The sequence below is a fragment of the Fusarium pseudograminearum genome, chromosome 1 (genome assembly GCF_000303195.2).
Source record: "Fusarium pseudograminearum CS3096 chromosome 1, whole genome shotgun sequence".
Classification (NCBI taxonomy): Eukaryota; Fungi; Ascomycota; class Sordariomycetes; order Hypocreales; family Nectriaceae; genus Fusarium; species Fusarium pseudograminearum.
Genome location: NC_031951.1, coordinates 10,293,606 through 10,308,584, shown reverse-complemented (window position 1 = coordinate 10,308,584; position 14,979 = coordinate 10,293,606). Strand labels below are relative to the sequence as shown.

Here is a 14,979-nt window from a genome sequence, read left to right as displayed (position 1 = left end):
AGGCCACTGGATTAGAGCTCACTTTGTACCTAATTCTTCCAAGGATATAAACTTGGGTACCAAGGGAATACATCTAGAAAAGACTTGAGAAACCATACTTCTGCTTTATTAAAACTAATACAGTGATTTGTTCAACAGCAGTGTCTCCAATGGTTCTCTGCGTTGCCGCCAAATCATGCCCGTTGATCGATGAAGCCACAAACCCAAACCCAAATTCACTATGTAGTGTGCCCGAGTATGTGAGAAAAGAACAAAGTAGAATTTATTTCTATGAATACACATGAGCGGAAAAGAAATATCGCGACATGACCCGCATCTGTTGCCTTGTTGTTACCAGCACCCACTCGCGTGAACCCAGCACAGCCGCAGAAATACAAAGAACGTACACAGCCCATCTAAACCATAATGAGAGTCTGATAAAAAGAAGACTAAGGCATATCCTGGGACCAAGAAACCAGAAAGAAGGTCTATCTAAGCCCTACTTATTCTCAAAAGACTTGCTTTCAAAAATTGGCACTCAACCACTGACGAAAATTTGCAGGCTGGACATTGACACGCGAACTTACATTGACGAGATCGTTCAGAGACGCCTGGCTAAAGTCATATCTTCCTTCAACAGTTGCTTGGAGCTGACGGTAGAATATATATTTTCCATAAGCACCCTGTTGGTAGGACGCAGTAGCAAGTCGATCAGGGTCTGTGGCCTGCCACTGGGAAAGCTGAAAGGGGGCTGATGAGTTAGCTTAGTATGTATCGTGAGTTACTGATAGGATTACCATTCAGAGCCCTCGAGCATTGTCCAACGACATCCCTAACCGATAGCCGGTCTCCTCGCATGGTCAATTCACGAGGCCAGCTTGCCGGTCCCAGAATAATAGCTGCGACCACGAACTGAGCCACGTCGTAAACAGATGTCAGACATACTCGGACTGTATGTCCTCGAGTGTTCTTCTCCACGCACTCGGCGGTGTACGAGCTTGTGTCAAGTAGGTAAGATCCAGCCATGGCCAAGTTTGAACGGTAGCCAATAAACATGCTCCCGAGTCCGCCAGGAAGAAATCTCTCCATAAAGACACCGCAGGAGAATACAGTCCACTTCATTTGAGATAATCTTGTCCAACGCCTCAAAAGTTGTCTCGCTTCGGTCGAGTAGGAATCGGGGTAGAGTTGGTCATTGTCGGGACGTTTGTCAATTGAGCCTTCGAATTCAGAAGGGACAAAGAACTGCACACCATTCTGAGCGGCCGAATTGATGAGATTGAGTTGTTCATTCCCCGAGAAGGTGCATATAACGAGATTTATTCCTTGAAGTGCGAATGAGAGGTTCTCTTCATCGTTGTAGTCGACAACTGTGACTTGAACATCAAGTCCTGCATACTCAGGGTGTTGCTATTATGTTAGAAAGATTGGATATCCGGAAACAATACTTACAGAACGTGATAGAACAACAACTTGATAAGCGTAGGCTGCTTCGGAAAGTTGACTGGCCAGGAGGTACCCAAGACCAGTACCTCCGGCAATAGCTATACGCATCATACTATTGGAGTTGGGAGAAAGACTAGAGTTTGAGAAGGCAATTATTTCAGCACAGAAGAATCTTGAGTAAAGGACACTTTAGAAACAGTGAATAGTAAGTGATGTCCGAGACCTAGATCGAAGAACTTGATGGCTCCTAAATATCTTTTCGACAGCTGGAACGTAGTATCCCTTGAACATGTGAAGAGCCGCAAATCTTGGGTAAACAATCCGTGTTTGGTATGCTTGGAGTCTACCGTCAAGTCTAGCCAACCTCAAACTTGGCTCATCGGTGAGGCCTCAGTCACAGGCAGGAGATTCCGGTGAGAATTTCAGGCTGGGAGCTGTAAGTGGCTCTTGATAAGCTGCCGTGAAGTTGTTGATTAGCGAATACATTCATGTAGTTGCACACATGCCATCTGCGGACCGATCCCGTTATTGTCTCAAATATCCTGTTCATCATAAAGGTAGAATGTAGTGGAGTTTCTGCTTCAGGTAGTAGGCCCGCATTAGTGTTCAAGTGCCATGTGAAGCCAAGGGTTCGTGAGTAAGGATGCCTAGCAAGGTTAAAGGATAAGGGGTGTGATAAGTGACTCGATATAATATGAGCTCCCGGGTCTCAGATTGGCTGATTGGGGTTGTAGCAGCGGGACATCTAGGGCCTCTCAGAGTTTGTTTGGTCGAAGCTCACGACGTACAAAGGCAGTGCAGTTTGAATCGCGAACTGCTTTTGATCACATGCAACTGCCTTAAGGCGCTTTAGGATATCCTCGAGGAACAAATCCGTATGGTCGTTGAAATAGGGCTATGCTTTTCATGCCGGTGAATATGAACGACTAGTTCGTGAGGAAACTCGATGCAGAACCATGGAATTCTCGATAACACCAAAGTGATATGTCGTTCAAGAGCCAACCACCTGACTCTTGTTTCGACTGTTATCCTTGTTCTCGAATTTTGCGCCACAATTGCGATGCATAACTCCGCGTCAGGCATCCATCATGGCATCAATATAATGGACCAGTTCTTGAGCTGGCTCATGTAGGTGAAGGTGCTCAAGCATGAGACATTTACTGTGGTCCTACTAAGCCTGTACCAACACACATAATGCATCGTGAACTCAAAGTAGTCACATAATCACAGGCGTACAGATGCGAATAGGAAGCCCAGGAGCTCAAGCTTGAACTGCATTGCATCGGGCAAGCCGTCATTGGCTTTTCAAGACGCACAATGCCAGGCTCCCCTATTTCTAGCAAGGCAGAAGAGACTGTAGCCTGAACTTAGAAAGACATTGGAACGAGGCTCCGAACGATTGGGAGGCGATTGTAGAATGTAGATCATCCACTCAAAGGGTCCGGCTTGGTGGTTGGGGGCCAAAAGCCCTGGCCCATCAGTGGTTGAACTAATGCAGCAACCCATGCTTAAGCTCCGTAGGGCTGACTGGGGATTTATATGAGTGGCGAGCAATTGGGCATATTCATTGGCTGGCTGCTCGAGGTGTCGATTCGGGAGGGAAACGACTCTTGTTCCAACGTCTTTTTGCCCGATGTGGCGTATTGACATGCATATGACACAGCACAGCCATATGTATTCGAGAAGATTAGCACATGACTTCCTTTCCAGTGAAGGAGCAGCGATGATCAGGGGAAATTTGATCAGAATTGGCCGCCAATGATTCAGATTGCCGGGGTCGTGCAAGTTAATGATCAGCAGTTGATATCAGTGTTGGTGTTGAAGATTGAGTTGTAAGTTGATAGGTAACGTTTGATCAGAATTTTCAAGCACCTCCCTATAGAGGGAGCCAACTCCTTGAACCCTTAGGGATAGATTTGGATCCCCCCTTTGCGATTTCTTGTTCTTTCCTTCCCAACATGGGCATTGCTTCTCATTGAAATGTTCCGACGTTGGAGGGCAGGCCCGGGTTGAGCCCCCCTTCCTCCCTTGCTTATTCCAGTCATAGGACAGGAGGTAGTTCTAAGACATCTGTAACTTCTCAGACATAACTTAGGTACCTAGTACCTAGACTAGGTAAGTAGGTACTAAGGTAAGTGCCTCTAATAGAGCTTGTTTTGAATAAGCTCAAACCAAAGCATATCACGGCACCGAAGAGTAGGTAGGTAGCACTTAAACACCAAGACCTCACGTTGGGATCAAACCGAGTGGCTTTTGCCTGTTGTCACTGTTTCAGTGTGACGCATCCATAGGTAGATAGTTAATTCACGCTCATGTCTCGACAATGTCTAGGGCTGAGTCTATAGGTCTGGCGCTAAATAAAATACATTCTAGGCTTCCATGTCTCACAAGACTATAGCAATGCCAGGCCTTTGAAAGTGGCTTTGTTTATCGTTCATGAGTCTCAAAATGTCGTAGGGGGGTTTGAAGGAGAGGAAAATCGGTGAAACCAGTCTTGGATATACTCATAATCTAGTCTTGTAAATAGTACCATCGCATTCTCACCTTGTCTAAGCCTGAAGCGCAGTTTCATCCCTCGCACTACCACTTCCCTTCCTCCACGCTTCAGTATGATCAACCTTCTTCTTAGCTACACTCTCAGCTCCCTCAGCTCCCCACGCACCTCCTCCAGGTGTGCAGATGATGATGCGATCTCCAGCCTTCATTGCAGCTGTGTTCTTAGCTCCCATGTTGACGTTCCTCTCCTCATACTCTACCTCACCTGCTTCATCCTTGGTGTGAAACTGCTTCAGGGATGCCTCCCAGTTTGCCTTTTCAACCTTTCGGACCCAGAGGTTGAGGCCACATTCTCCATCGCCTCCGCCGTTCAAGCCATAAGGACGGTAGACACGGCGCTCGCTGAGGATGGAGACTTGAAGAGGAATGCGAAACTCAATGTCGCGGATGACACCATCACCGCCGCGATGCTGACCTTGCCCTCCTGACCCAGAGCGGATGGAAAATTCGCGGAGGAGAACTGGGTATCGTCTTTCAAATATCTCTGAATCTGTGATGCGAGTATTTGTCATGTGGCAGTGAACACCGCTTGTACCCTCCCAGTCAGAACCCGCACCACTTCCACCAGCAATTGTTTCGTAATAGCCAAATCCCTTGACTGCTTCAGCTCCATCCTGGTTGCCGCCAAATCCAAAGGTCAAATTGTTGCAGCAACCTTGACTAGCAGCACAGGCCTGGAATGCCTTGAAAATGACATCGGTGATGCGCTGACTGGTGAGAACGTTTCCTCCGACGACAGCCGCGCCAGGTGATGGTGACAAGATAGACTTGGGAGGAATCTTGACGTGGATTGGCTTCAAGCATCCCTGGTTCAGAGGGATGTCTTCTGAGATGAGACATCGCAGGCAGTAGATGATGGCACTGAACGTGATAGCTTGTGGTGCGTTGATGTTGCCGTATACCTCTGGGCCAGTGCCAGAGAAATCAAATTCGGCCTCTCCCTTTTCAGCATCGATCCGAATCTTCAATCGAATAGGGGAACCGTCGTCCATGAAATCGACTGCGGACAAATCCTTGCCTTCGAATCGTTTGTAGACATCCTTGAGCAGTCGGCGCACACACTGCTCGGCATTGTTTTGGATATGAACCATGTAAAACTGCACCGTTTCTTCGCCATACTCAGCAATCAGGGACTCGATCAATGAGATGCCCTTCTGGTTGGCCGATACTTGTGCTCTCAAGTCATTGATGTTGTCGGCCAAACAACGTGTTCCGCTACAGCCAGGGTATTTGGCAGGTTCTTCGTAGAACAATTCCACCACTCGCTTCTCATTGAACTTTCCACCGCTCACAAGCTTCTCACTTCTGATTGAAGCACCCTCTTGGTACAGCTCTCGTGAGTGGGGAGGCATGCTGCCTGCACTTATGCCACCGATATCCGCATGATGAGCTCGCGATGCGGCGTAAAAGAGAATATTCTCGCCCTTTTCGTCAAAGGCCGGCATCAAAAGAGTCACATCAGGAAGATGAGTTCCACCATAAGAAGGGTGGTTGGAGATAATGACATCACCCTTTTCCAACTTTCCCTTCCAGATCTCGGCTTGACGCCTCACACATGTGGACATCGATCCAAGATGCACGGGGAGATGAGGAGCATTGGCCACAAGACCGCCTGTTGCATCAAAGATAGCACACGAGAAGTCGAGTCTCTCCTTGACGTTTGTGCTGACACTGGTCTTTTGCAAGGCACGGCCCATCTGCTCGGCGATGGCCATGAAACGATGACCGAAGATGCTGAGCATGATGGGGTCAACTTCCCGATCCCCAGATGCCTTAGCAGATCTGAGTTTATGTTAGTTTCCACTGCATCTCACTAATAACGTGGACTTACTCGATCTTTGATCCCTGCTTTTCCAGGTTGATGACTACATGAGTCTTGAGGATAATTGCTGTTGCTTTTGGTGTCACAACAATTGTCTGTGTACCATCTGCAAGCATGGCAGGCCCTGGAATAGAATCGCCCACTTGAAGGCCTTCGAGCTTGAAGACAGGAGTATCCTTTCTGCCTCCTTCAAAGTAAACTTGTTGGCTGTTGAGCTTCTTCTTATCAGAGACTTCCTGTTGCTTCAAGTCTTTGAGCTGCTTGTCCACTGTGTCGTCCTGGTGTCGGAAACTCTTGCCGATACCTCGGACACGAACATCGTCAATAATAATATCTCGTTCGTCAAGCGTGAAGCCGAACTCGTATCTGTGCTGCTTAACAAAAGCTTCACCAAAATCCCATTCTTTGCCGTCAAAGTGTTCTTTGGCTTCTTCTGCTGTCGGTCTAACAATCATAAGAGCCGATTCAGTACCGCGATATCTCATGTTAAGATATTCCTCAAAGGCGATTTCACTCTCTTGGAATCCTTGGTCGTTGAGAGATTTTCGTGATTGATCCTTGAGCTTCTCCATTTTCTTCTTCAGTTCGCTGACTGTCTTGTCATCGTCCTTCCATACCAATGAATCGGGCTCCTGTCGCTCGTCGACAACATCCGCAAGAGCCATACCATATGCCGAAAGAACTGAGGAATATCGATGGACCAGAATTTGTTGAATACCCAAAGACTCTGCAATGGCGACAGCATGCTGGCCGCCTGCACCTCCGAAAGTAGCGAGTCGATGTTTCGAAGAATCGTGACCCTTGGCTTCGGTAATAGATCGAATGGGCCGAGTCATTGTTTCATTAGCAACAGTCAGAAATCCATACGCTACTTCATCGGCTGTCAGGTTCTTGTCGCTTTCCCGGTTCACTTGGTCAGCCAATTCTTGAAGAACCTTTCTGCTAGCTTCAACATCCAGACCCTCATCTTCATTTTCTCCAAAGATCTTGGGGAAGAACTCGGGAAGCAGACGGCCAAGCACCAGGTTAGCATCAGTAACAGTAGCGGGTCCTCCCTTTCGATAACATGCAGGGCCTGGGTGGGCACCCGCAGACTCGGGTCCGACAACAAAGAGTCCGTTTCTGAAAAAGAGTCGAGATCCGCCTCCTGCTGCGACGGTGTTGATGTCCAGTTGAGGAGACTGGATGGTCACGCCAGCAGTTGTCGTCTCGAAAACATGCTCATATCGTCCCTCGCCATACCTCGAAACATCGGTGCTAGTACCGCCCTGCCAAAGTCAGATTCTGGTCAATTACACAGCGATCTTGCCAAACTTACCATATCGAAGCCAATGACAGGAGTCTTAGTTTCTTCGTCATATGACGTTATCGCGTACCCGACCACACCTCCAGCAGGACCTGACAAGATTGCCTTCAGGCCAGTGAACTTTTCCACATCGACTAGTCCACCATCACTCTGCATAAACTCGCATCTGGCTCCCTTTGTGCCCGTTTCCTCTTTAACACTGCGAGTTCCTAGACCACCTTCAAATCCAGCCTGAAAGCCATCGATGTATTTTCGAATAGCCGGGGTGAGATAGGCATCAGCACACACAGATGTAGCTCGAGATACCAATTTTATCATAGGCATAAGTTCGTGGCTAAGTGAGATGTGCTGGAAGCCGATGTCCTTGGCTACGCGACCGATCAATGCCTCATGGTCGGGGTAAGTGTAGCCATGCATAAGACACACGGCGATACTGCGAATACCCTGATCGTAAACACCCTTGAGCTTCGATCGAATATCATCTTCCTCGGCTCTTTTGAGGATTCTCACTGTCTCGCCTGACAAGCCGCGGACCAAAGTCTTGCCTTCTGCTTCTTTAGTACCGACTTGAGCCTCCGCCTCGGTTTGTGTCCTTTCGGGATCCTCGGCGTAGTCTTCCAGTGTGACCCGCTCGTCAATCTCAACCACCTTCTCGTACAGCACGTCGGGCTTTCGAATGGCAAGATCAAAGATCTTTGGTCTTGACTGATTTCCAATGGTCAAACAGTCCTTGAAACCCTTGGTCACGACCATGGCGATCTTCTCGCCTTTTCGTTCAAGCAATGCATTTGTAGCGACAGTTGTTCCCATCCTGATAGATTCGATCTTTGAAGTATCCAGAGCTTCACCTCGGGGGATATCTCGGCCAAGGAAGTGGCTCATGATGCGGCGAATGCCTTCAAGCGGGGCATCCTTGTAGTTGGCCGGATCTTCGGACAGAAGCTTGATAATGATTTCTTTTCCATTGTGCTCTCCTACGCAGTCGGTGAAAGTACCACCTCTATCAATGGCAATTCTAATACCTCGTGATTGAGATGCTGCCGCCATGGCGGGTATGTTTCGGAATGTTGGTGAAGCGATGAGGGGTTACTATGATGAGTGAGGCGATCACCAAATTTGAGGTACCGATACGAGTGGGAGTTTGGTGTTATTCAAGCAGTACAATGAAATATGGAGAAGTATTCCGGCAGTCAAAAGACTGTAAAACCGAACAATTATACAGAGAGTATGTAAGTTGTGGTCGCTACAGGGTGAGGGAAGCGGCTTTAATGTCGTCACGGCCAACCCCACGTTCCATGATTGGTAATTAATGGTTTCTATCGCTTGAAAGGGAAATTGAGGGGCATTCATATCTTTCATGAGATAAACCTGGGAGATAGACTAGATGTTATTTCGATATTATCTTATTTGAGTCCCTAAGAAAAAGAGACATACAAAGACGTCGAGTTTGCAATAGTACATAATGGGAACATAACATCAGTATTAACCAGTCACTTACAAAAAGAAACCATGATACAAATAATTCCTCATGATAGATAGATATCCCACCCACTAAGCAAAAAATGGCAAAAATGGCAAAAGAATAATTGATTTGCCGTCAGCAAGACTCGAACTTGCGTTTTCAGTGCTTCGAAGAGCCACAAACTGATGTACTGACCCCTATACGATGACGGCGCTTTTTCTGATTGATAATCCTTGTTGCTATTTGGGTCTATACCCTATGTCATCAGTCCACTTTAGAAGTTATCAGAACTCCAACCCCAATCTTCCAGTGTGCTAACAGGTTGAAAATACAGAAAATATGAACAATTAGCACAGATCAGGGAAGTTTTCAAAAGGTAAACCATATCCGGACATCAAGAACTTAAAAGAGTCCAAGGATACACTAAAACCCCAGTTATCGGGAGTGGCGGATATCTGGTAGAGACTGAGTCTAACCAAGATCCAAGATTCCCAAGCTGTCGGGAAGCTCCAGAGACTAACAGCACAGTATGGCAAAATGAAGTTTAATCGACGGTTGAGAATGTATTTTACTGTTTTCTGATCGGTATGTAAGAGCGATTCCAGCCCGAGAGCCGGGCCCGGCGTCTCCGGAAGATGCACGGGGGTTGTCTTACCCTTTTCATCAACGTTACCGGAGACAATGGCCGCGGACGACGCCGGATGGGCTCGAACATGTCACGGAATGGGGAGAATGTCTAAGACTTGGGGACAGCGCGTACAGTGAGAGTCATGATGTCGATCGTTTTATCTGCCGATGTATCGGACAGTTCTTGATGATGGCCAACGTTGGCCGAGCTCAAATCGACCGAGACTTTAATTTCATGGTTGTCGTAATCAATCTAAGTGCTGCACTTCAAAATCTCTGCACCTATATTGAACAGTATTGACGTATAGATCCATGGCTTTGGCGTCATTCCTTTCAAATGTCCATAGACATTAGTAGTCAGGGCCCCCACAATGAGAGATCAGCATGAAGACGTAAAATCTTATTGATTAGTGAGGCTTGCTACTGGTCTCATCTTATACCCCAATGTCGCGAGATTAGAAATGCCAGGATGAAAAGTCATGTGTTGTTGTCGTTGTTGGCTGTTGTCGATTAACAAGCAATAGCCTGATGAACAACACACTCCCACCGCCTATTCTTGTAACCGCCTGAACCGACTTTATCAATATGCACTGCATTGCACTGCTGTATCCAGCCGATTCATGGTGCCAGATGCGCCCAGGCTAGACCTGACTCGTCCGTCCCGCCCCCTCAGCTCCAGCTCGGAAGAGGAAGAGCGTTTTGGCTGCCAATGATGCTGTGGCTAGTGGCTGTAGGTCCAGTTCAGTTCAGTTCCCTTCGGTTCAGCGCAAACCTCCATGCCCCGTGCTTTGCTTTTGCTTGTTGGGGGTGGTCGATCCCCATGCATGAGAGCCATGTTTTTCTGATTCCTCCGCCTCTAAACGATTGGCGATGAGACACCTGCTGAATGCAGGGTAGCACCCATATCCTAGTCTCGGTCCATCGCTAAAAATGAGAAAATGTCCTACGACATGGAAAGCCAGGAATTTCTCGGGTCCCTTTTTACAAGATTCGTCAAAACAGTGAAGCTCGTAGGCGGTACTGTAGACTGTAGGCTGACAGCACGTTACGTAGGCTCGTTGTAGGCCTAGACTAAACCTCGTGGATACGAAATTCAGGTTGAAAAGGGCAGGGGTTCGTCCCATCAAAAGCGGCAGCCGCTGCGATAAGTGTTTGGACGAGGCTCGATGAGATGCCCGAGCTGAACTTATGAGCACAGGTAATATTGATGTTGATGCTGATGCTGATGACGATGAAGCCATTGACGCCTGTTTAGCATGTCTCAGCTATGTAACAGGCCAGCCTGGGCAAGAACAATGAGTAGCAGTCAAAAGTCCATTAGTGATGCACAGACTGAAAGGGATAGATTGATTGACAGCCTTCGAGACCATTTGAGTCTGAATTGTGGACAGCGACAGAGAGGACCCCCATCTGCCGTCATCGTCGGCCTCAATTATAAATGTAACCATTTCTCTGCCTCGGGTTCAGTGGGAAAAAATGCAAGTTTATTCGCCCGCCTGATCTACGTCACGCCCCCAGGGACCCTTCCTACTTCTTCCAGTACCCACTGCAGTACCTTTGTCGCTGTACAGCACTGTACGGCAGCACCTACAATTGCAGTTACAGGGCCCCCGCCCGTTCCATCGATTCAACCAAGGTCACCGCTTTCGGAGCCTCGTGGTGAACCCTTCTTCTAGTTCGCCTCTTCGCTGTTGATTCCGGTCTTGAAGGGCCATCGTCCATTCCAATCGCTCTACGGGTAAAAGTGGCCCGTTGGAACCGCCGGGCAGGCTCCAGCCGCCATGCCCAAGCCAAAAAGACGGGACAGAGACAGCGACAGAGACAGAGACACATGGGAGGGGGGTGTATGGTCTTCGATTCCACGAGTTTCTGCCATGCTGTCGTTGTTGTTGTCGTTGTCTTTGTCATTCATTATGGATGATCTCTCATGCTGTCCGCCTTGTTGGGAATACGAATTGTGTAAAACATGTCTCATCAGAGACACCATCTACTATCCAACAAATAACTCTGTAAACCTCTGAACTGTGCTTTATCATTACACATGTCAATACAATGATATATCGTACCTTCTTATGCATATGCAGTGCATGTGCATGTGTAAGCGGGTGGCTGCTCAACGTTGTTGTAAGCTTGCTTTGGTGCCTGTATCCGAGCAATGCATTTCCCATAATTAAATACACTGTGTGACTATCGCCCCAAACCACGGATACAATGTAATGCAATGCAATGCAAGGTAAACATTTTCGCTACACGCCCTCCCCCCCTGCCCCATGGCCGTGGACCATGGACCATGGTCATGGCTGTGAATGTGGTGAGAGAGAACGAGCTGGAGGCGAACCGACCAGGCTCCACCAAGGCATGATTCATTCATCAGCCGCCTTGCTTCGTCTCTCCATATAAAGACCTGTCGTAGTCCCCTTTCCCAACAACAGTTGCTCTCCTGCTTTGCTTTGAACAGTTAATCCATTTCTTAGTACAGGTCGTTGCGTGAATCCTTTTTTGGTTCCATCTTTAGCTTTCCGCGGTTTTCGAAAGCCACTGTCACTTGCATCCAATTCTTTGCTAAACCAACTCATCCGCTACTATAACTCGCTTGGTTCAGCCAACTTCTTACCGCTCTCTCCGCCTCTCACCGTCATCTCATATTCTCACCGTTCCTTGCGAGCATAAATAAACTCTTTTGAGCCCTCATCAACTTTTACTACTTTTCCACCACAAACAACCGACATCATGCCTCCTAAGCGAATCCGTTGCACCGCCGCCACTTGCCGCGAGCCTGCTCAGCGCATCGTTGGCGACTGCACCTTTTGTCAAGGTCACTTCTGTGGCAAGCACCGTCTACTAGAAGACCACAAGTGCACCGGTCTCGAGGATGTAAGTTGACCTCTGGAAATGTAATCGACCCTCTCTAACAATCCTCCCAGTGTAAGAAGCAGTCCTACGAGCGCAACGCCATACAACTTGAGTCGGAGCGAACCCAGGTTATCCGGGGCGTGTAAACCGACCAACGAGAATCACACATACTCTTTTAACAGATATGTGTTGGACTGGAGACTGGCGTCACTCCTCAAGTCCACGATGCGCAACTCTGACGGCCACCACGACGTAACGATGGGATTGGGTTTCGACACAAGCATCTGCATGAGATGAGATGCAGGGCGTTATTCGCCATTGTATATTTCTATTTCAACAGTTGAGGGTGCGACGGCGTACTGGATATGCTTTGAGGGGCATAGTTCCCTATTCTAGCGGGGTCTGCATTAAATCAATTCATCACAAATCATTACTTACCATACATACATACATGCCTACATCAAATGTGCTTGCCATTGATTGAGTCGTGAGGGTGCTTGGAATACGACGATCATCGACACAGCGACAGGTGCGGAAGCGGTGACATTGCTTGACTCAGAATGGACTGACGATCAGTTGTCTTGGCTCCGATTACGTGTTGCTTGCGCCTGGCCTTGGATGCGACTTTGCATTTAGCGAGAGCCTCTAGGACCCTGTTATTATTTTGCCGGCTTATCTCCGATATCGTATCGTGGGCGCATGGTTGATCTCGTGAGCAGCCGTCTGGACGGCACCTTTGATAGCGCCATCTGGGCTAGACCACGGGAGTGCTTTGGGAAAAGACTAATCACTTTAACAATGGAGAATAGGGTATCAATGGGGTATCAACGCACCCCAAAGACAAAAGACGACGCTCTTTTCAGTTGTCATCTTTCTGCACTAACTTTCACAAGGCCTCATACACGTGGTCAAATCGTCTCCTGCCAGCAACTTATGTAGCCAACTCGATCCTGGGGATTTATTATGGGGTGGCTGGTTCCGGGGGGGCGGGGCCGACAATGGGGGTCAATCGTGTATCGTGTCAGTCAAAGGGCCAAGGGCCAAGGACCTCTCACCATACACTGTCACCCTCCTCCTTTTTCACAATGTCTTGTGAAACCTCCGTCTTGACTGCTGCGCCATTTTGAGCCTCCAGCTTTATTTCCTCCGTTTTGAGCTTTCGCCCTGCGGATACCTTGGCTCGATCGGCAGCCTTGCATAGACCTTGGAGACCAAGATCGCACTCGCCGCACTTGCGTCCAACAGGCAGACATACCGACTGACCCAATCCTACAAGAAGATGGTTGATTTCATGCCATCGATCCTGTGGCAGCCATGATTGAAGCGTCGTACGAGTCTCCTCTGGGTTCTTGGTTTTGTGCCAACCCCAGAGGTTTGTGATACGATGTACATGCACATCAACACCAATCCCCTCATGCTTTCCCCATGCCACTGATAAGCACAGGTAACCCATCTTGGGACCGACACCTGGTAGTGATACGAGGCCCTCGATCGTGTCGGGGATGTCACCATCCCATTGATCGCGGAGTATCTCGGCCGTCTGCTTAATATACCTAGGTAAATAAAAAGTCAGCCAAACTTGTATGTTCCCGAGCATACCGATGGTGGTAGCACAAACTTTGTCTTGTTATTGTGAAAGCCAACTGCCCAGATAAATTCGTTCAGAGTCTTGGGATCGATCGCCAGGACGTTGTTTAGGTTTAGCCCCGGAGGCGCCCCCGGCTCAAACGGTGGCAGCTCAGTTTGCAGTTTTCTCATGACAACGGCGTTCACCGTGTCTTTGGTTTGACTCGAAAGCATGAGCGCCACCAATGTATGAAACCTTTGATCTTTTGGCGATGCCTTTTCATCTGCCAACCGTTCGCACCCCATCGTGTCAACGGCCGCACCGTGCGCTCGACCGCCTGGTGCCCTCATCTTTCTCACAGTATCATAGATGGCCTCCCAATCGGATGGCGGTTCTATCTTCGTTACGCCAGTTGTGGCATCGATAGCTTTGCGAGCGGGCTTGCGAACGCGGCGCGCCTTTGCAGGTGGTGATGGAATCTCATCGAGGGCTTCGTCGATAACTTCGGACTTGACGGCTAGAGGTGATGTCGAGGTTTCTGTCTTTATCGTCGCCACCCGTTTTCGTTTTCGTACAGGACCCCCGATATCTTCGATATCTTCGATATCGCCGACTGCAGGTTTGGTATCCTCTGTCGCGGCAAAGGCGAATTTAGCCAAGGCAGATCTTGTCACTCGTCGCGGCGGGGAGGTAGACTCTTTTACGCGGTCGAATATCTTGGAAGCGTCTTTTGATATCCTCGATGAACGCATCTTGCCGACTTTTTGGTATTGTGCTGTTAAATCGGGCTATTAAAGATTGTATTTCAGTCGCGCGACTCGTCATGGAGCCCCTTGGGCAAATGACATCGAGTGGATTGGAAACGACCCACTCTGTTGAATTGGATGCACGTAGTGGAGATACCCCGGATTTCTAGTAGACTGCAGCTGTGCAAGCTATTATGCAAGACTAAGATATGCTAGCTAAGTTGATTGGTTATAACTTCGTTTATGCTATAATAAGATCCTCTAGTCAAATGAGAATAGCTTAATCTCTTGAGGGTTATCAAAAATATTTGAGAAAGCATCCCGACTTGTAGAGATTATCACTGGGTTGAGTAGATCCTATGTTACGTGGATGATCATTCGCCAAATATCGTAGCCATCAAGGTGCAGCATAGAATATTGTCACGACCAGAAGCATGTACCCAAGCTACCGATATATAAGGTAGTCCTGCCTCAGTATAATCCAGAGCATGGATGAATGTTTCCTTGTGCTTCATATACTCGCTATTTACTATTTCACTTCGACTTGTATCAAACATTTCTGTACAAGGGCGCGACACACACAAATTCAACATCCATAACCTCATATACCACGTT

The 14,979-nt window shown here is 48.1% G+C and overlaps 4 protein-coding genes across 4 annotated transcripts, besides 2 other annotated features; 1 reads left to right on the top strand and 3 right to left on the bottom strand.

Moving 5' to 3' along the window:
- Positions 1 to 395: 395 nt before the first annotated feature.
- Positions 396 to 2,625, bottom strand: FPSE_03669 (uncharacterized protein; the record flags this gene model as incomplete). Its single annotated transcript, XM_009256788.1, has 6 exons — positions 396 to 413; positions 567 to 730; positions 777 to 1,389; positions 1,432 to 1,558; positions 2,214 to 2,320; positions 2,617 to 2,625. The coding sequence occupies 6 exons, from the start codon at positions 2,623 to 2,625 to the stop codon at positions 396 to 398; spliced, it is 1,038 nt and encodes a 345-aa protein (XP_009255063.1).
- A 1,349-nt stretch (positions 2,626 to 3,974) lies between these two features.
- On the bottom strand, positions 3,975 to 8,156 carry FPSE_03670 (uncharacterized protein; the record flags this gene model as incomplete). The annotated part of the gene is made up of 3 exons (XM_009256789.1): positions 3,975 to 5,763; positions 5,813 to 7,071; positions 7,122 to 8,156. 3 exons carry the CDS (start codon positions 8,154 to 8,156, stop codon positions 3,975 to 3,977), a joined length of 4,083 nt encoding a protein of 1,360 aa, XP_009255064.1.
- A 2,844-nt stretch (positions 8,157 to 11,000) lies between these two features.
- Positions 11,001 to 11,028: a microsatellite.
- A 376-nt stretch (positions 11,029 to 11,404) lies between these two features.
- Positions 11,405 to 11,430: a microsatellite.
- Positions 11,431 to 11,928: 498 nt separating this feature from the next.
- On the top strand, positions 11,929 to 12,197 carry FPSE_03671 (uncharacterized protein; the record flags this gene model as incomplete). The annotated part of the gene is made up of 2 exons (XM_009256790.1): positions 11,929 to 12,072; positions 12,123 to 12,197. The coding sequence occupies 2 exons, from the start codon at positions 11,929 to 11,931 to the stop codon at positions 12,195 to 12,197; spliced, it is 219 nt and encodes a 72-aa protein (XP_009255065.1).
- A 905-nt stretch (positions 12,198 to 13,102) lies between these two features.
- Positions 13,103 to 14,370, bottom strand: FPSE_03672 (uncharacterized protein; the record flags this gene model as incomplete). The annotated part of the gene is made up of 2 exons (XM_009256791.1): positions 13,103 to 13,604; positions 13,670 to 14,370. The coding sequence occupies 2 exons, from the start codon at positions 14,368 to 14,370 to the stop codon at positions 13,103 to 13,105; spliced, it is 1,203 nt and encodes a 400-aa protein (XP_009255066.1).
- Between the last annotated feature and the right edge of the window lie 609 nt (positions 14,371 to 14,979).